The sequence below is a fragment of the Semicossyphus pulcher genome, unplaced genomic scaffold (genome assembly GCF_022749685.1).
Source record: "Semicossyphus pulcher isolate SPU_LCO1_2020_fin unplaced genomic scaffold, fSemPul1.0.p SCAF_9, whole genome shotgun sequence".
Classification (NCBI taxonomy): Eukaryota; Metazoa; Chordata; class Actinopteri; order Labriformes; family Labridae; genus Semicossyphus; species Semicossyphus pulcher.
In genome coordinates this window covers 2,612,959-2,632,772 of record NW_027211770.1, presented here as the reverse complement: position 1 = coordinate 2,632,772, position 19,814 = coordinate 2,612,959, and the positions used below count along the sequence as shown (strand labels likewise).

The 19,814-nt window shown below is 40.8% G+C and overlaps 2 protein-coding genes across 3 annotated transcripts in view; both read right to left on the bottom strand.

The window, feature by feature from the left end:
• Window positions 1-15,961, bottom strand: part of enpp2 (ectonucleotide pyrophosphatase/phosphodiesterase 2) — a 29,994-nt gene extending 14,033 nt beyond the window's left edge. For both annotated transcript variants that reach the window (XM_069655862.1, XM_069655863.1), the window contains exons 1-14: window positions 15,928-15,961; window positions 15,071-15,176; window positions 10,971-11,126; window positions 9,755-9,880; window positions 9,393-9,453; window positions 9,195-9,292; window positions 8,951-9,030; window positions 7,270-7,389; window positions 6,428-6,483; window positions 2,698-2,763; window positions 2,385-2,457; window positions 2,106-2,214; window positions 1,593-1,718; window positions 126-157 (exon numbers count right to left, since the gene is read on the bottom strand). In XM_069655862.1, the coding sequence (XP_069511963.1) occupies window positions 126-157; window positions 1,593-1,718; window positions 2,106-2,214; window positions 2,385-2,457; window positions 2,698-2,763; window positions 6,428-6,483; window positions 7,270-7,389; window positions 8,951-9,030; window positions 9,195-9,292; window positions 9,393-9,453; window positions 9,755-9,880; window positions 10,971-11,126; window positions 15,071-15,176; window positions 15,928-15,945 (1,227 nt within the window). In that variant the 5' untranslated portion in view covers window positions 15,946-15,961. The remainder of the gene's footprint in view (window positions 1-125; window positions 158-1,592; window positions 1,719-2,105; window positions 2,215-2,384; window positions 2,458-2,697; window positions 2,764-6,427; window positions 6,484-7,269; window positions 7,390-8,950; window positions 9,031-9,194; window positions 9,293-9,392; window positions 9,454-9,754; window positions 9,881-10,970; window positions 11,127-15,070; window positions 15,177-15,927) is intronic.
• Window positions 15,962-16,781: 820 nt separating this feature from the next.
• The window catches only part of taf2 (TAF2 RNA polymerase II, TATA box binding protein (TBP)-associated factor), a 50,751-nt gene continuing 47,718 nt past the window's right edge, over window positions 16,782-19,814 (bottom strand). Inside the window, exon 27 of the mRNA XM_069655625.1 lies at window positions 16,782-18,905. Coding sequence (XP_069511726.1) covers window positions 18,607-18,905 — 299 coding nt within the window. The 3' untranslated portion in view covers window positions 16,782-18,606. The remainder of the gene's footprint in view (window positions 18,906-19,814) is intronic.

Below are 19,814 nucleotides of genomic sequence, written 5' to 3'. Positions count from 1 at the left end.
ACTATCTCTGATTCTGATTCTGGTCACTACCGAGTATTGCACCTTCCACCCTTTTTGTTCTACAAATAAAGTTGAATATATATTCACACTTTACACCAGTCATAATTTTCATGCCTGATACTTACTGTCAGATTTTCAACAACAGCCTTCGGATCATCTGAAAGAAGAACAGAAGTCAGTTTAACAACAACAGTTTACTCTTCAGCAAAATGGACCTCATGAACTTCAAATGTTGTTGTTGTTAGAAGTAAGTTGGTGAACAAATACATTTAGACACTGAACAAAACATCTGGTTTACAGGAACAAGATAAAACAAGATTAAGTTGTATCATGAAGTTGAGAACAATGTTTCCAGTAGTGTAGCACTGTGCACACAGCCAATTAATCACACGATCACATCAGAGACATTTTGTTCTTGGGAACAAAAAGTGTTTGCTGATAAAAGTGTAACGGACTGTGAAGAAGATGCAGAAACCCTAACAGCATGGTTGCCAGGTCTGTGTGACAAAACCAGCCCAATGGCCAATAAAACCAGCCCAAAAACCAGCCCAATACTAGAACTCAAAATGTACCCCTGTCAAACCATACACACTGCTTTTAAAGTCTCACAGCATTGCTATCATTGCCAAATGCATTATAAAATACAGATTAATTAAACTCAGACGGTCATAGAGGTGGGTGAGAGGAGGATGCTATCAAAACTGGCATCCATCATGGACAACTCCTGTCGCCCCCTGCGATCTTGGTTGTACAGTACCAACAAAAAGCTTTTGTATTATCTCCAGCCACACGTCCTATCCATTCTTTGAATCCGTTTTGTCTTTACCAGTCCCTTGTGTATTTCTTCCCGTATTCTTCCCACTTACCGGGCGTCATGTTTCTCCCTGGCCGGAGTTGCTAGCTTGAATTGTCCGGCGTGTTAACGGATTCCACGTAGGTGTCACTGCTGACAATAGCTGACAGCACACAGTCCCCCGAACGGATAAGGACTGTGTGCAGTTTAAGTTCGCTAACTGTGTGGCAAAGTAGAGTCTGTGGGTTTGTTATATGGGCATGCATGTCCCATGTCCATTGTGGGCAGCGCTGAATGATCTGGAGTCCATTTGGTAGGATTTGGGTATAAATAAATTATTTAATCTAAAATAATACTAAAGGGTTTCTATTTATAGATAGCCTATAATTCATGTAATTTGCATGCAAAACAGGTCTACCCAACCAGCAGACAAAAATTTCCATCTGCGGCAACACTTAAAAAGTAGCCCAATTCAGCGGGAAAACCGCGGACCTGGCAACCCTGCTTAACAGATGTCAGTTGAAGGCACAAACTGTGTATAAGAGGTGGACCAGCGTAAAGTTGACCATTGTTTTGAGAACTACTGATTTGAAGCCTTGAGTTTTGCATTTTGGCTGTCACAGAGGTTAGCAAACACAAAGTTATTGGCTAACTCTAGCACCATCAGCAAACCCTCTACCGATGATTACTGTAAATGGGAGTATAATAATAAAATGAAACTAGACTGATAAACTTTAAACTAAGGCGATCAATCATGGGAAATGGGTAAGGAAAACAAAAGAAAATCACTCCCTCTCACATTTAGTATTGTTGGGGTTTCTCGAGCGTATTCGGCCCAGAGACCCAGGGGTGAGGATGATGTCATCAATGTTGGCCATGTAGTTACTGAGGAACTCGGTGCGATCGCAGTGGGCCTCTTCCATACCTGAGGACACACAGGAGGGTGAGTGTGTAACAGTGGATGTCGAAACCTTTAGTAAGTAAGTGAAATGCTTTTTGGTGCCTTTGTGTCTAAAGCCTTTGTACCTTTGAGCAATGCACTTAAAGGAGGGTTTCAGATATTTCCAACACTTTTTTCTAGTTAACAGCCATTTAGACCCCACAATATGTAAAACTGGGCTCAGGTTTAACAACAATTCCCCTTTAGGCTTCAGTGTTGCTGCTCTGTGTTTCTACTGAGCATGAATGTAACGTCCTGCACAGCTTATGACCTGAGCAGGGTTTCAAATAAAGATTTCCTCCAGCAGACTGATTTTATACCAAAATGTGTGTTCATATTAGTGTGTTTGTGTGTGTGTGTATGTGCTGGTACCATGATCCCCAACAAGGATGATGTTGACACAGCGGTGCAGTTTCATCTGTTTAAGTCCATCCATCAGCTGGCCAACAATTCTGTCGATCACCCTCAGCGGGTTGTTCAGCTGAAACACACAAAGGCGAGTCAAAATCCAGTGAGTGTGTACATTTTTAATGATACAATGAAATAAACTACATTAATGTGTATTGTTGTGTCTGCTTTGTGTGCTTTACAAAATGCTTTCATTGCCCATCCACCTATCCCCAAACACAGATGCAGATACACAGGACTCACTTCTGCACTCATGGGCCCCATTTTGTGTCCGTATGTGTCTGGTTGTTCAGAGTGCATGGCGTAAACGTAAGGCCTGAAACAAGATGCAAGTTGCAGATGTCTTTGTGGTAGTTGTAGTGATAGCAATCATCTTGATTAAGATTTAAATGTGCTTTACAGTGCAATCATTTGCAGTGATGGAAAGTAGCTAAGTACATTTAATCAAGTACTATAAGTACATGGTTATTGTTGTATTTTTGACCAAGTTCTTTTTAAATGACCAGTTAAAACACCAAAGCCACACAAGAGAAAACAGGAACATTTAAGACTTTACCTTTCTCCGTCAGGGAGATGCAGCCACTGCAGCATGGTCAGTATCCGCCTCTCCAATGGGATAACACTGCAACACAAAAACAATGACGGATCATGCTGGCAAACAATTTAAGACGACCATAACTGATACCAAAGACATAAACACATGCTTGTTGAGCCATTAAACTGTCCCTTCTCTCAAAGATCCTCGTAAAGTTGAGGGTTGTAGAGTAGAGCACATTTAAAGCCCTCTGACTGTTTCAAGCGTTTCAAGTCAAAGGGGGCCTGTGTGCTGCCTGTGTAGTGATGAGGCCACCAACCGAGCAGCTGGCTGTCATACAGTCCACAGCTGTCAAGCATCAAGCCCACGTCTGAGGCCCTGAACGGGGATGGATGTATGAGGCAGTGGGGGGCAGCACTGGTTTTACTGTTTTTGCACTTCACAGCAGGCTTTTTGCTCCATGTTTACCCCCTTTCTATGCTTGTTCACACTTCCAACGAAAGTGTTCCCTCTTCCCTCATTTTCTTCCTTCTCATCCTGCCTTGTTCTCCTCTTGTGGTTAAAGGGAGGGGGGACCTCCCAGATGGCTGATCCCAACACAGTCTACCAGTCAAACAGCAACAAAGCCCTGGTCCCCATAACCATGCCAGCTCCACAGTGGTACCATAAGACTAAACTATGAGATGTGTTGTCTACGTTGTCCTCTGTGTCGTTCTCTCACACCTCCATCAGTGCCAAGTGTAAGAAAATCACTGTAAACCACACCCCGGCCCCCGTGGCTCTACAGAGTGCTACATCTGTGACCCCGGTTCACAGAAGAGACCTGCACAGTGTAAACAGGCCCATTTGCACAAATTGCTGTAAAAACAGCCCAACACATCTCTCTGCTGAGATCTGCCTCTCGCTCCATCAAAGCCTCCTCTGTGCTGATAAATGTGGGCTCCTTTGTGTGACCCAGGCTATAGGTTCACAGCAGCAGGAACATGAACTGACATGTTCTGATGATTTCATTTGAAATCTGTCACTGCCAAATGAGTCACAGTTAATAAGTTATCAGTTACAAGACATTGCATCTGCAGTGGTCGTTAAGGCCTTTAACACCAAACATGTTGATTTAATATTTGTTTGAGTATTTAAGCTCAGTTTGGTGGGCTGATAAGAACAATACCAGACGGGCTCAGGTGGCACTACATCACTTCTGAGTGATGTGATGACGTTTCAAAAACAGGTCTTTTTCCATTTCAAAATTCCGAACTTTTCCTGATGCAACTGACTTTTCAGAACATATTTGACATCATAGTACAGCTATCCGTAATCCTTCATAAACCAGGCTTTATATAGAGTATATTATATAACCTGGATTTATCCATTATGGCTGTCCATATGCAGGAAGTTACACAACGTTCCACTGTCAAATATCTTTGCCTCATCTTTGCAACCTCACATACTCAATAAATATGGGTATTAAATAGTAATTAATACGAGTTGAATAAAGTTGAACAATATAATTTTCATAGCATGACTGTAGCCTTGTTTGTTCACGGTGTTCCTGGAGATGATACATTTAACCATAAAGGTTTCCTGAAGCAGAAAAGATCTGTTTACTGTACCATCGCTGCAAGGCTTATGCCATGTACCTATGCAATTCTAAGATACTGCAGCCTTTTTCATTAAACTCATTTGGGTGTGCATGTCCACACATGGTTCAGTTATAAGGCACATGTTGCAGAGCTGTTTGCAGGATTTGACTGACAGGTGTAAGGCAGCTTTGTACAGAACTGTATTCACTATATTTAAACTGTATATATTTCTTGCCTTGCTCTGACAACATCAAGCTTGCTCATGCTCGCTCTCTCTTACACAGATTTTGGCTGCCATGACAAGGCCAAATGAGAACTTGTGACCCTGTGTTACCTTTGGAAATTTGATCTTTGAGAAAACAGAATAGTGGCAACAGTCTGGAAACACATGCTTTCCATAGTTATCTTCTTTCCAAACCGACTAACTCCATTACAAATACTAAAATCAAACACACTGCACACTACCGAGGATATAATTCAAACCCATAACATTAAACAGCCCCATAACACAAGGTTTTATAGGGTTAAAGACATTTATATTGCCATCTGACTGGCAGAACGTGTGCATGATTGTAAAGCCTCCAATACAAATATAAACAGAGCTCTTTTTTGGCAGTTTATTAATGTGTTCTTACCTGGTACCAGAGTCAACATATTAAAACAAATTATGCATTCATCAGCTTCATCTGACTCCCTGTGAATCTGTTTACAGTCCCTGATTCACATCAGGCAACATGAACAAATATCCCAAATAAAAACTGTTCAAGAAAAGCTCAGACTAAAGGAAAATAAAGTTGTAAAGTACTGTACTATAAGTGCATCATGAAGTTAAATGTGCTGTCTAAACAGCATGGTGGCACGGTGAGAGAGGCTGCCACTGAAGAGCCTTTAACAAGCTTTAGCGCCAATGAGCAATATCTCTTCTCATGTTAGTGCTGTTGTCATTGAACTGAAGCTCATGCTGACCATGACAGCTTCCTACGAAAGGCAGCAGCAGATGAAATTCGATTATGAGGACAATAAACAGACCGTGCTAAGGTGAATGTCATCAGGAGGGAGGGCTGGACATTTATGTGTCACTGTTGTAAAATAGCAAAGCCCTCCCCAGCTTTCATACAGGCTACATCCACACTATTGCGCTTTAACTTTTGCTTTGTTCAGGCATAGTGTCCACACATTTTAGAGCCCCTAAATAGTGACTTTTTGACATGCTGCCAACCCCGTTTATTTTGGAAACTCCAGGCTAGCAAGATTTTGGAGAATGATTTGTTTACTGGTTAGATCTTTTCAGTCACACCCTCATGTAAGAAATCAAATGACATCAGCTTTGACTTACAGCGGTTAACTTAAGGCACAGCTTACTTTGTTTGCTCTAAATGTGCTGGAGGTGAGCTATTAAGCAAGCAATCCATGTGTCCAGCAGCATAATTAGCTGCACCGCTGTTTTTAGGGTGAGAAAAACAGAATCTGTTTTGGGTCTCTCCGTTTACACCAGCACGCCAACGTCAGGTGAATGTTAGTCCTCATGTAATCTCTATTTACAGATTCTACAGGATGGCAAGTGTTCTGGTTTCCGTTTGAACTACGCTTGTCGTCTGAGTAATACTGTCCAATCACGTAACAGCAGGCTGCAGCGTAAGCAAGAAAAACAGTCTGTGAGGAGAGCAAAAGCAGGTGGAACGTAATCCATCATAATGCCATCCCGGCTCCCATCAGTGTGATCTGATGACCATTTAGCTTCTTATTAATCTCTATAAACAGACATCTGCATGCTAACAGCTAACAATCTGTTCTAGATCTAGAATTTAACTTGAGATGAGGAAGTCTTGACGGGAAGTTGTTTATCTCTTATCGCCCGGCATGTTCACCAGTGTCGCCAGAGGCTATATAGTCTCAGACTAAGCCGATGAGATCCGAGATTGGTCCTCATGTGATACACAGTTTAAGGTTTTTTAATTTTTCCAAAACACTACCTGGATGGTGAACTCACATTGTTGGGAAGATATTTCTAAAATTCACCCACAACAAGAATAAAAGGTACGACAAAAGAATAAGAATGAAAAGGACATTAACAGTAAATTTGTTGACTAACTGCACTGACAGAGCAAGATCTAGAAAGGTATTCAGGATAATATTTTGTTAATCATTACGTTTCGCAAACGTAGACTTACACAGGCCAGAAGAAGGTGGCAGCCTTCACTCCCTGTTTGTGAGCTGTGATCCAGATCTAAAAGACAAACAGCACAGTCTCATTATATCATCATATCAGTCTGACAGTTAAGCAGGATATCAGAGCCTTGTCCTTTAGTGTAAGTAAAAACATGGCCATGGTGTATTGTACTGTACGGTGTATGTGGGTGTAATGGCATAAAGCAACTTGTTATACTTCAACTGATACAAATCCATTCGGTAGGCTGGTGTCAGCTATTTTTGGATGACGCTGTTAGTTAGCATTGCACTCTGGCTCAGTATTGTGTTTGACAAATTTGGCAGCTACAGTTTCATCTTTAAGTTACACAATTTGGTAACTTTAACAAAATATACCAGATGGGGTCTTTGGCCTAATATGTGTCAGTTTATTATGAAACACTTTGAAAATCCACAAAAACCGAAGATCTGAAGAGTTTCAGACTACTTGATGTCAAAGCCTTGCATCATATAAAAATCTAAAATTGATTCCATCATTCATAATGAGACATTAACATCTGTGGCTCATAATGGATGGAAAGTCCCACTTGGTCTGTTGGATCTGAATCCTGCCGTTCATTCTGCAGTTGGCTTCAAAATAAAAGTCCTTCCTGCCTCTGTTGGCCTCTGATCTGTGATGTGTCAGATGAATTTGATAACACTAACAATCAAAGTCATACGCACACGGCTTCCATCGTCATAGCAAAAAAAAAGGAAATCAAAAGAAAATCGTTGCAGCAAACCAACAAATACACAAGAACAGCATGATGAAGGACTGATGGTAAAAAGAAAGACTACAAGAGAGAAGAGAAGAAGAGATACTCACTGGCTGTCCTCCCCACCAGCGATGACTGAGCTTTTCTCGGCTCCTCAGGGTGAAGGTGGCATCGAACACCGGGTCATACATGGAGTTTCCAACGATCCCATGAGACTCTGGGTAGAGACCCTGAGAGAGAATCAAAATGAGATTATGCTCAGGCAAATAATATTGGTTATTTAATAAGTGCACTTGATTGGATGTCTTCTCTCTGTTTCTGTGTACAAATATACTGTATATTGAAATTAAATGCTTCTAAATGGTCATTTAAGATCATTTCCAGCAGTGGGCTTTTGCTTCTACATTTACCTAAATACTGTTCTCAAATGATTTGAAGTTACTAGTGCTTACTTGCATACTTATTTTATGCTACTTTTTTATGCTACTGTTTCTATTGTGTACCCTAGAGTCCTATTTGTTTAACTCATATAGATGCTGTTTGGTCTTTATGGGTAACTTTTTCCTGGTCTGTACAGCTGTCACATGGGGTACCTCAGGGCTCAATCCTCAAGCTCATCATTTTCTCATTGTATATGCTCCCCTTTGGCCTGGTTGTGCAGTATTAATAGTTTCATCACAGTATATCATCATAGTTCTGCCAATGACAGTAGTTTTTATGCTTCTGTCAAACCAGATGGCAACAGCACCCTCTGCAACTGTTTGGCCGTGACAAAATTCTTCTCATTATTAGCCCTAAAAATGGCCCAAAAGACTGCTCTCCAATGTACCGTCCCACTTGACAACCTATGTCAAACCGCACTCAGGGAGTCCTGGTGTCATACTTGACCTTAACTTTCGTTCAATTCTGTTTTATTTAAATAAGAAAATTATTGTCAGCTTTTAATTTAGAAGCTATCGATGCCCTTTTCACTCAAGTCATAATGTCGCTCTAAGCAACGGCCCTGACATGATGTCATTGAAAAACATGTAGAAAAGATTATGTTGTGATCTTTGCGGGGATCTGTACCAAACAAAGATATTTGATACTTATGTCTGTGCATGATGTGTAGGCCAGAACATCTCTGCAGCACAATATTTAAATTAAAAGTGTATTTTGACACACATTTCACCTTTAACAAATATTGCGCCTCATAGCTGCAACTAGAGCAGATTTTCAAACTTTTACCAAACTGTTGATAAATTCGCAAACTCAACATCATGATATTACACTAGAAAAAAACTAACTAGTACTAAAATATGTTAACATTTAGATGGACTGAAATGTGTTAACATGAAAAATATACTCAGACAAAACCACAATCTTTGCCTCAATCTAAAATACTTTTGGTGCATAAAGCTAACAAACTAAGAACAAGTGTTCTGTTTTGTGAAAAGGTAACAGTTGGGTTACATTAGGGAACAAAACTACTTCTATGAAAAGATCATAGTTTTGGTTAATATAACATCAATGTTGTATTTTGGTTTCACAGGGGAAAAATCGGTGTCCTTGGTGAAAGAAAATACAGCTTTGATTGACTGTCACAGGGCTTATAGAAGGATGCCCTGCTACATCCTTCAAAACTGCACCCAACCAAGTGAAACTCTGTGGGTTAAAAGGGTCCCATATTAAGTTAGCGTTTAGCAGTTCCTTTGCTACATGCTAATGCTCGTAAACACTAAAGGTAAACAATGTTACATGATGCATAATGTATATTTAACATTTGATGCTAAAGATGCTCCTGTGTCATACCGTAGCCAGGGAGTAGAGGTTGGGGAAGGTTTTGGTGGGGTACACAGGCCTCATGTATGGGGCGTGGGTTCCGCATGTTCCTGAAGAGGAAAACAGAGCAAAGGAAACTCACAAATTAGCACAGAGACAGCCACAAATACAATAAATCTGTTAGGTAATGTCTATTGATGCTCACTACCTCATAAACACTACATCCACACAGTCTACGTAAGAAAGTGGAGACCTATAGCTAAAACCCTCTTACTCAGTTTCTCGATGTTGGGTATGACAGTGCTTCCTCTCTTCACGTAAGAAGCTCTAAATCCATCCACAGACAGCATGATGAGTGGCGGGCGCACAAACCTGCTCACACACACATTAGAGGAGAAAATAATCCGTTAGATGAAATCTTTAGTCGGCCTTCCACACTCAAGTGCAAGTTACGGCTCAGATATTATTGTACCCAGCAGGACATTCAGCAGCCTTGATCTCCTCACACTCATCCTGCAGCCATGACGTGTCTCCTGATAAAACAAGATCAGAGGACAGAGTGACAGAGATAAAATAACATAATTGCTAAACTACGTTCAACAAGAACAAGTCTTTGGTGCTTCATCCGTCTGTTTTGTAGGATGACATCAGTAAAACACAGTCTTTGAACACTCTTGCCCTCCCTCCTCTCACGATGCGCACACAGAGCTGATAAGATGTACAGTACTTCCTGACGACCCCTGATCTTGACAGTTAACATTTGCTTGCAAGTCATTGTATGTAATACTATATTTAGGACATTGAAACATACATATGACATTTAGCGGTGCAAACCTTTACACAGTGTCTTGTAGTTGGTACAACAGTCTCCTCTGGCCAGACAGTCCTCAGAGCAGTGGCAGGCATGTTGTTCATTTCGAGTCTCTCCACACCGATCTTTGCTGCACTCGTAACCACCCTCTGTTGGTTCAAAGAATATAAGAGCAGAGAATAAAATAACAGAGAATAAAAACAGTAGATCCCAATACCTAGACACACACACACACAAACACAAACACAACTAATATGATGGATAAGTGCTGAAACCGAAAGCACTGAGAAATAAGTGCTATAAATGAATGTATCAGTACTTTGTTTGTTTGGGACAAATATTGACAACATTGCATCTATTCTGACCTAAATTGAATACTTTAGCTTAAAAAAGGATTTTGAAGGGTTAAGAGCTGAGAACAAGCATAAAGCCAAGTATCATCGTTTTTCAGGCACAGGGAGGATTGGAGTGGCAAGGTGGTAAGTCGGAGACCACCAGGCTGAAGGAGAGAACATAAAATTCAGACCACCAACACTGGAGGCAGATCAGCAACAAACAAGTACAGCTTCAATTACAAGAAAAACACCTGCTCAGGCCCACATCCAGTTCCTAAATATGAAAGAAATTCCGGTATGTTTAAACCTTTTCCGTTTAAATGCTTTTTTTAAACAGAAGTTGTTGCTCTATTCAGAACCACCAAACTCCATTGACAAAAACAGGTATTTTACCCTGCAGAAAACTGGGGCTGCTTTTCGATCACTGCCTTGATCAGTATGTTTTTTGTGTGTTGGTAGGCGTTTGCAAATGTTGTGTGAATGCAAACGAACCATTTAAAACACCAAAGTCATACAATGACCAAAAGAAAACTGTTGGAGGCAGCGTTAGGCCAGCAACTTGTGTTCTGCAAGTCAAAACTTAGTGTAAAGAAATCCCCCTTTATGTCCATGTCTCATTTCATATCATACAAAGGGTACAGCTTGACAATCAGGCTACAAGATGATGTCTAGGTTTTTGTTGTTCTTAATTAAAAGGTCGAGCAAATGTATTTTTCAAAAGAGAACACTGATTGGATCTCACACATGATTAGGAAGAAGAACAAACATTCCTTCACTTATCATCGTCACACAGGGTTAGTCATTTTTTATTTGAAAGAAAAACAAACAAGAAGGAAATATAAATTATTAACAATATTATTTAGAAAAACCACTGAGAAGATAAGCAGGGAGGATCATGGAGTACCTGTCCTGAGGCACAGCTGATCAAAGTCGGAGCAGCAGCTGTTGTAGGTCTTACACAGGTTGTCACAGCGACAGTTTGGTGGCTCCAACTCCACCAGCTCAAAGCACCTGTACCTGCAGGAGCCGGAGGTCGGCACGTACGGAGACGCAGAGCGAGCTGAGGACAAAACACACAGAGATTCAATCAGTGTTTAGTAAAACACTCTTTTATGTTAGATGGATTTCCTGTGGATCTGCACAGTGTCGCACTGTGGTGTGTCCAAACAGGGCTGAAATGGAGCCTTGAGCTAGGATTATAATCAGTTTAAAACCCAAACAAATATAAACGCCCTATATAAAAACCTTGATTAGAATAAACAGGTCCAAACAAATTGGAATATAATGGCAGCAGTGGGGTGGTAAAAACCTTGAGAAGAATAATCGTACACTGTTAATGATTTAAGATGATTACATCCTGGTTGGGTTCTTTCTACACATGCCGTCATGCTTGATGTAAGTGACATCCCATGGGGGAAGGTTAAACTTGATTTTACTGCTGCATTTAAAAATCTAATTTTCAAATTTGAATTAATTACTTAGCACGATATTTTCACCACTTAGAACAAAGATGGCACCACTACATACTTGCTAGGGGCCCAGAGAACCCATAGGTGTTGTGAGTTAAAATGTGAGTTACAAACCTTGAACTGTGCACTAAGATTGATTTGGTCGCTGAGTGCCTCACCAAAACTTAAGGGGGTATTATGATAATTTCAAGCTTTTCAAGCTTCTTCATGTGAAGTAGCTTAGCATAATTTGCAGTTTAAAAAACTAAAGTTTTTCTCACACTGGTGCTCTGTGCAGGCCCTCATACAGCCTTTGCCTGAAACAACTCAGTCAGCTCTGTCCCTTTAATAAACCCTGCCCCTACAAGCCCACATTCTTCTGATTGGCCAGCCCTCCAAAGCCTACACGCTGCACTTTGTGATGTCACAAGTGTGTAGAAAAAACAGTCTGAAACCTGGAATTCACAGCAGCCTGCAGACAGAGCCGAGAAGCCTGGGGATGACTCTAGCATACTTTTACCTACAAATTTCACCCACGTTTAGTCTGGACATCCAGCATTGTAATATTATATATATGTTAAAATGTTAAACAGCATAATACCCTCTTTTTAAAGCCACTGTAAATTGTGAGCTGCAATTCTCAAAGGCTTTAAGTGTACAATGAGTAATTTTAGCAGCTAGGGGTCTCTTAATCACATCAAAAACAAACAATAAACAAAGTTTCGTGACATCTGAAAGTAGTGTGGGATCATGGGAAATGTTGTCTTCATTGTTATTCAATCCCAGAAAAACAATCTGACGAGACTCGAGCAGAAATCTTGTCGACAGAAAGGTGTAATGTATGCCCCAAGTAATGTTAGCTAACATGAACAGTTTATTGACGACTCTGACGTATCATCTACTGTTTCCTGTGTTTTTCCAGAGGACAGGTGACAAAATAAAACGCACCATTATTATTAAATGCAATTGTGCGTTTGTCTGGGTTCAAACATTGTTGGAAAGACTTGCGATAATAAAGGTACAAAACTAAATAAAGTATTTAACATTGATCTGATCACTGGAAATTAAACCTGTACTGATAGAGCAGTTCTAAATACTGTGTAATTATAATATACTGTTTTGTCTGCCAAACTAAAACTGAAGCAAATCAATTTCTTATCTCTTTAACTAATAATAACTCTAAAAATATCTCTAAGCCAACATTACAAAATTACTAAACTTTAAGTGCTCTCCTGGGACCCAACCTGTGGTAACTCTATCTCAGTATGGGGACCCTCAGGTTCCCTGAAACACAATAAGGACTTTGTCCACCTGAAGGACAGCCGCCTGGTTTGGCTCCTGGCCTGCAGCGTGAGAACCTCCTGGCTTAACTGAAGACATCCTGGAGATCTGAGAGGAGGACAGCTTGAACTTATTGCTACATTTCTAACAACATGCTCTTTGTCCACTGAGTCGGAAAAACAACCGTGCTCTCAGAGGATGCCAACAGTTTTTCAGCATGTGCTTCTGTGTGGACATGTGTGTGCGTGTGTGTTTTTGCAAGTGCATATGTGCCTTTCCTGAAGGAACTGATGTGTCACACTTTAAATTCTTTATGCTGCCCAGCTTGTCGGCGCGGCAGTGCAGCCTCACAGCAAGGTACAGCAACAATACTCGCTTGCAAAGACTTACTCTGTATCTTTTGCACTGGGTAAGGACTACAGGCCAATGGTGAAAAACTTAAGTGAAGAATAGTTGTGCAATGTGTTTGAATTTTCATGCAAATTTACACTAAATTCTACTTATGCAGGAAATGTTTTGCCAACAAACTCCAGAAAAGACATCAGCCGTCACTTGTGGCCACGACAATCTGAAGCACCGTGCAGCAAACCGCTTCCATCTCATGCCAGCAGGTTTGAGAGTCTGTAGCAGGAACGAGCTCCAGTGCTCTCCTCATGTTGACTCATGGCAGAGCAACACAAACACACACTCTCTCTCTCTCCTCAGAGTCTGGCTGCCCAATCCCGACCTCGCAGGGTCACAGTGATCCGTTGTAACGCCCCACCACATACTGCACGCTCATTTAGTATGCGCTGGCAGACACTTCATATAGAGAGTAACGCAGCAAACAAACTGAGCAGAAGAAATCCCTCCTGAGCTGCAGAGTGGAAAGTTGGTTATCAGATAATTGTATGTTTCTTATGTTTAGAGGAGAGATCTTTGAGACAGCCCGGGTGGACGTGTGTCAGTCTGAATGACGCTGGGGTGACTGATTACACTTGAACCCCACAGAGGGTTCAAGATTTACTCAGGTCTAAAAGCTGTTTTCTGCGTGTGTCTTGGCTCGGAGCGTAGCTGCAGGCATGTCCTACCCACATGTGGCCAAGATACATTAATGCAGGTCCAAAACACACTCTGCATCGCCCGTGCTCAGACACTTGGCAACTTAATGAAAGTGTGTGACTTCTCTGCTTTTACTGAATGCATGTGTGTTTGTTATAAGAGTTGAACAAAGCCCTCAGAAACTTTAACATATGTTCAGTGCATCTGTGCATTGTTGTCATATAAGAAGAGAATGTGAGCATCATGTCCCCAACTGGTTTGTTCTTTGAAGTTTCGAAGCCTCAAGTTTGACATTTTAGCAGTCGTCATTCTGTTTTTGATCTATAGGAGGCTATATTTGGACAAAGACTGGAGTGAGGGGTTAGCAAACACTAAGTTATCAGCTAACAATGGCATTAGCTTGGTTGGCAAAGTTCCAACGTTTAAACCATAGTTGTGATAATAATTTGGGTTGCTAATTTGTACAAGAAAAAATGGCTTTAAACTAAATAAATTTACCAAAAACATAAACAGCCAACTAAATCAGAGTGTCTTTTAGTGTGAACCAAACATTAAATAATACATTTTTTTAGGTTATTGTGGTACTTACCCTCCTTTATCGTCTATTTTACTCTAAATTGGACCATAACGTACTAAAAGAACATCACGTTGTATTGAGGAAAACTGGAGGAAACTATTAATTGAGACAATAAACACATTAGAAAAACATTTACAGAGGTAACAAATCAAGTGAGAAGTAAAGACATTTCCTCATAGAATTCATAAACTCAAACTTTTTTTGCTTCTAGTTGAGGGGAGCTTTGTCCTCTTCTTAAACAGTCTATGCCTTTACATCAGAGAACCTCACAATACAATTATTTTGCTGATGATTAATTAAACTGTTTTTCTTCAGCTCAAAGCACTTAAAAGAAAAGTAAAAAAAAAAAATGTCCATCACAATTTCCTGACCCCACTGTGATACCTTCAAATCTCTTGTTCTGTCCAACCAACAGTCAACACAGAATGTTATTTTAATGTAACTGATCTGCTGTTATACAGAAAACTAAAATCACTTCAATGAGAGATCCAGGTTACAATTCACATAAGGGTTTGAGGTAAGGTCAGTGAGAGAATAGCCACCTTGAAGGCAGGAGGGATTCAGCCTCACCTCATATGTGTGAGTGCTCCGCAGCTCAGGGTCAAGCAGTTCAAAGATGTTCTGTGTATGCTGTAAAAACATGAGCAGCGTACTCACACTCTGCCCTGGCTGACGTCCCGTCCTCTCCTGAGCGTCTGGGTCGGTCGTACACAAACGCAGAACACACGTCAGAGGCACACAGGACTGACAGGATCCAAACAAACTGAGACAACAACACATCTGACATTAGAACAGACTTTTGTGTAACTGCTGCATTAAAGCCATTAGAGAGTGAACGCTGGTGGCAGAGAAACAACTGCCACAATATATACAATACAGCACTTTTTTAATTATTCTTATACAATCTTCACATCTAGTTATATGTAATGTTGCACATTTTGTGTATTTTAATTGACTTGACATTTGATATGATTCTTGCAATAAGCTTCAAATTTCGTGTCTCTTGGTTCACTAAAGGTTGCTTTATTAAAGAAGATTTGCGGCCTTCTGTAGTGCTCTGCTGCTCAAACGTTAATTTTATTTCATGGTTTGGGAAGCTTTAACTTAAACCTCAACTATTGGAGAGAACTCAGCTCTTCCTTTATTATAATTGGTCTGACACAGGTCCTGCTGATGCAGCGTCTCAATGACCTGTCAAGACTGGTGCGCTGCTTAGTTCAAAGTGAAGAGACCAGCTACGCATAACAATCGCCTTTGATAGTTTGATGAATCGTTAACCACTTGGAAATGACAAACGAATCTGCAATTGTCCTGCAAATGATTAGCAGCAGGAAGGAAGGAGGGAAGCGGGGTGGGGGTGGTGTTCAGGAAAAACCGCTAACAAAACCATGAAATGCTCCTTTCTACCAAATACATACCAAAATACACAGTTAAATGCGTATTTACGCACGGGTTTACGCACAGCGATGTGTGGTGAACTACAGCTAAAAACCAGGCGTGGACTCTTACCGTACCAGTTTGTGCAGCAACATGTTCTCCTGTTGGGCTGTGCGTACTCCTGTGCTGTAGGTTGCAGAGTGAGTGATGCTGACTCCGAAACCAAAGGACCACCGGAGAGGAGGACCGTTGAAGAGAGCAGGGGGGAGAGGGGGAGGTGACTGAAAGGTGCGGACCGGATTCTTGCTGTGGGGTTGGAGGAGGGTTTTTATTTTAACGAGGACTTACCGGAGGATGCAGCGAGAACAACAAAGTCTGTGAGAGTCTCTATAGATGAGCCAGTTTCCATCTTCAGAATGTATCTCTTTGGACAGCTTTCTATCAGTGATGTGAAAACTACGATACACAGGATGGAGAGCTGTGCATTCCGGACTCGTTTCTGTGAGCCAAAGAATTGTGGGTCATTCAAGGATAAAGAGTCGCTTATGTACAAATAAAAACACTACAACCACATATAATGTCTCCAGTCTCGCTGCCCGCTGCCACACACAAGCTGTGTCATAAATAGCAACAAAATTAAATAATACAAAGAGGTCACTTTGCAAGTGGTTCATGGTTATATCATTATCATTTCAGTGCAGCTCGTATGAATGCACTAAAAATCTTTTAAACAAAACAATACATTTATAGTTACATCTAACGATGATACACAACACTGCCACGTTGTTTCTATTATTTCCTTTGAGAGTTTATTTGGTGCTGTCAGAGACATCATTATGCCCTCATCCTCGTCTCATCGTGTAAATAGGATTTTTCCTCCACGTGACAGCTGCGGTAGGTCTATATTCTTCACGCTAGTTCCTCACACCAAGAGTCTGAATGCACCTTCATCTGGGTTTCAGCGGGTTCTCCGGTTTGTTCCCACGACATGTTAACACAAAATAAACATTTTATATAATAAACAAAGTAATTTTACAGTGGCACATCGTGTCTATTCTAAATGATTTTACAACAATATCGCGACGTTCAGTTTTAGATTCACATGGGATCCGGCCTCCTGGGCAAATGTTTTCCACAAAGACGTCAGTATGTTTGTTTAAAGTAAATATATGAGGGATTATTTTGTTCTATTTATTTTAAAAGTAACAAAATCAACAAAGCTGAAACAAAAATGAAAAGGACTTCATTTTTAGCCAAGTTTCCTCGGATAAGTTGCCATTTTCATTACCTTACCATCAGGGTATTTGAACACACTGGAGAATATGGGCTCCTAGGAGAAAACACACAAGGACTAAAGGGTAATAAATTCTAACAGGGACTATTAAACCAGTGTCAAGTACCTTGACATGAAACATTTTTTCCTCTTTTGTTGTCTTATAAGACAGGACAAGAAAACCGTTTTTTACACTCTGAATCAAACTCCTTTGACCCTTGTGGTTTCACCTAAAATGGACTAACATTTTCTTTCATTGTCTGAAACCTCCTAATCAAGCCTAATAAACAGTGCCAGAGTAAACCCAGGCATGAATGCCTTGTTTGAGCTGGATCTAATCTAGTTAAAACATTCATGAATACAAAAGCATCTTTAATCAATGGTGACAGTTTGGAAACACAAAGTATATAAAAACATGGTCGTATTAAGTTTCATTTGTACAGTACAGTGAAATTCCTCCGTTTAGTCTTCCAGCATGAGCAAACAGGAAAATGTCATTTGCCGGATGTTAAAGACACCGCGGACTCAGTCCAGACAGAATGGTCAAATCCACACCATGCTCAATCATGTTTCCCCTCAGAAGCCACTTACTGAATGCTGGGATTGAGCTGTACGGATGAGGCACACCAGAGTGGTTTCTCTGTGGGGGGAAAAGTGTACGAGGTCGGCTTGAGACTGTATTTGCCTGTTTGTGGAGAGACGAGCATGTGGTTGCATGCCTCAGACAGCCTGGAAGCGATGTTGTGAGTCAACACACTCATGCAGGCCACGAGTGTGTGTCAAGTGTGAGGACACAAGGATGCTTCTGGTGGGTTAACCCAAATCTACCATGTTCACACAGCGGCCATTTTTCTGCTGTATTCCTCGTTTGCACACCATATCAACAGGGAGTCTGACACACTGAGCTTATAACCCATTACTAGCTTTACATTATTCATTTAACATTACCATCAGCTGTGACGAATTCACCCATTTTGTAACACTTATAATAGTGTAAGACTATTAAATGTTAGCTAACGCTACGGTTAGCTAACTTTCATCACCGTCAGCTAGAAATTTAGCCCCTCCTCATTGTGTAACGCCCTCAGATGTTAGCTTTGAAGTGGTTGACAGCTAATATTAGCTGTTGTCTAATAGTAGCTTAGGAGTTAACAATTATGTTGTTTCAACTTGAAACATGGCCAGAGGTTCCTTAATATTTAATAATTAAAATGTTTCAGTGATCAATAGGGAAGTGGTGAAATGACTGAATGATGTCAGAGTCCCTTGTTTATACGATTTGCAAATCTGGAAAATGGCTACAGAGTGAATGTGGGGAATGATGCTCAGGTCTCCTTTCAGAATTCTGTTTCCTCTATCAAGCTAAAATGCTGATTATCTATAAGTCTTCCTGTACGGCACTGATACTGAGTAGTCAAAAGTTAAACCTTTAACATTTGCTGTCCACTAAGTGTCTCTGTACTCACGGGGATGCTAGCTTGCTACTGCAAGACTGATGTGTCCAATTAACCCTAAATGAAGCAACATTAGTTAGAAACTGTGTTTAGTCGGACAGAGATGGCGAGCGCAGGGACCTGCCACTGGCCGGGCTGTTGCTGTAGGCATGGGAGTTGTCCCTGTCTCTGTCTTTCTCCTTGTCCTTGCTCTCGTGCTTGTGCTTATGCTTGTGTTTGTGCTTGTGCTTCTTCTTCTTCTTCTTGTGCTCATGGTGGTGGTGATGATGGTGGTGGCCATGTTCACCACCATGTTTGGAGGAGGAAGAGGTGGTCTCTTTGGAGAAGGAAGGCACCGGTGTGGCGGGCATGGAGAGCATGGACTGTTCCACTGATGGTGGCTCTTTTCCTAAAAAGAAAAATGAGGATAAGTGTGTTTGCCAGCAGGTTTTTGGTATTCATATTTTGGAGCTATGTTAGAGACAGTGGGTCTCATTCATGAAACGTGAGCAGAACAAATATGTGTGTAAACTATTCGCAGACAGAAATTTACGTGCATCTCCGCATTCATCAATATTTTAGTAGCTCTTTTCGTAGCTACTAACAAAATCTACACATGCTGCTGACCACGCGTAGTGCCTGTGTAAATTTAAGAATGCACATAAATAATGCTTGTCACTATTGGAAATTACAATTTTAATTCATATTGCGCTCTGTTATGTACACAATACGCAGATGCCCTTGAAACACGTGATATAGCCTAAACATGACAAACGATTAAAAATATAACACATTTAGTTCAACATGAAACGAAATTGATTGTTTCAGTAGGCTACATCAGTTCATTTTAATGTCATGCTCTTGAAAATTTATACAAATAGGCTACATTTAATTATCAGAATAAAAGAGAGTAGCTTGATTATCTTGTTTCAAGTGTTTTCCCAGGATAACCACAGACATCACACAACACTGACAAGATAACACTTTATTTTTGAGGGCGCAAAAGTGCCTCGCAGATTCCCTTCAAGCTGGTGTTAATTTCTTGGAGGGATGTGTTCATTTGGTTAACTGCTGTAAGTAAAGCCTCTTGATTCCTCAGGACCTCATCCGTAAGGACAAACGGATCACCTCTTCGCCTCGGTACCTGGGTGCAGCAGGAGCAGCAGGGGCGGAAGGTGGTGGAGCCACATCATGGGAGGAGCACTCGCCAGCTAGAAAATTATTTGAGTTTTTTATTTTGTTTTTTTTTGTGTGGCTCTTTGATCATTTGAAAGAAACCTTTAATAAATCTGATTAGAAAACTGTTTAATTTACGTTT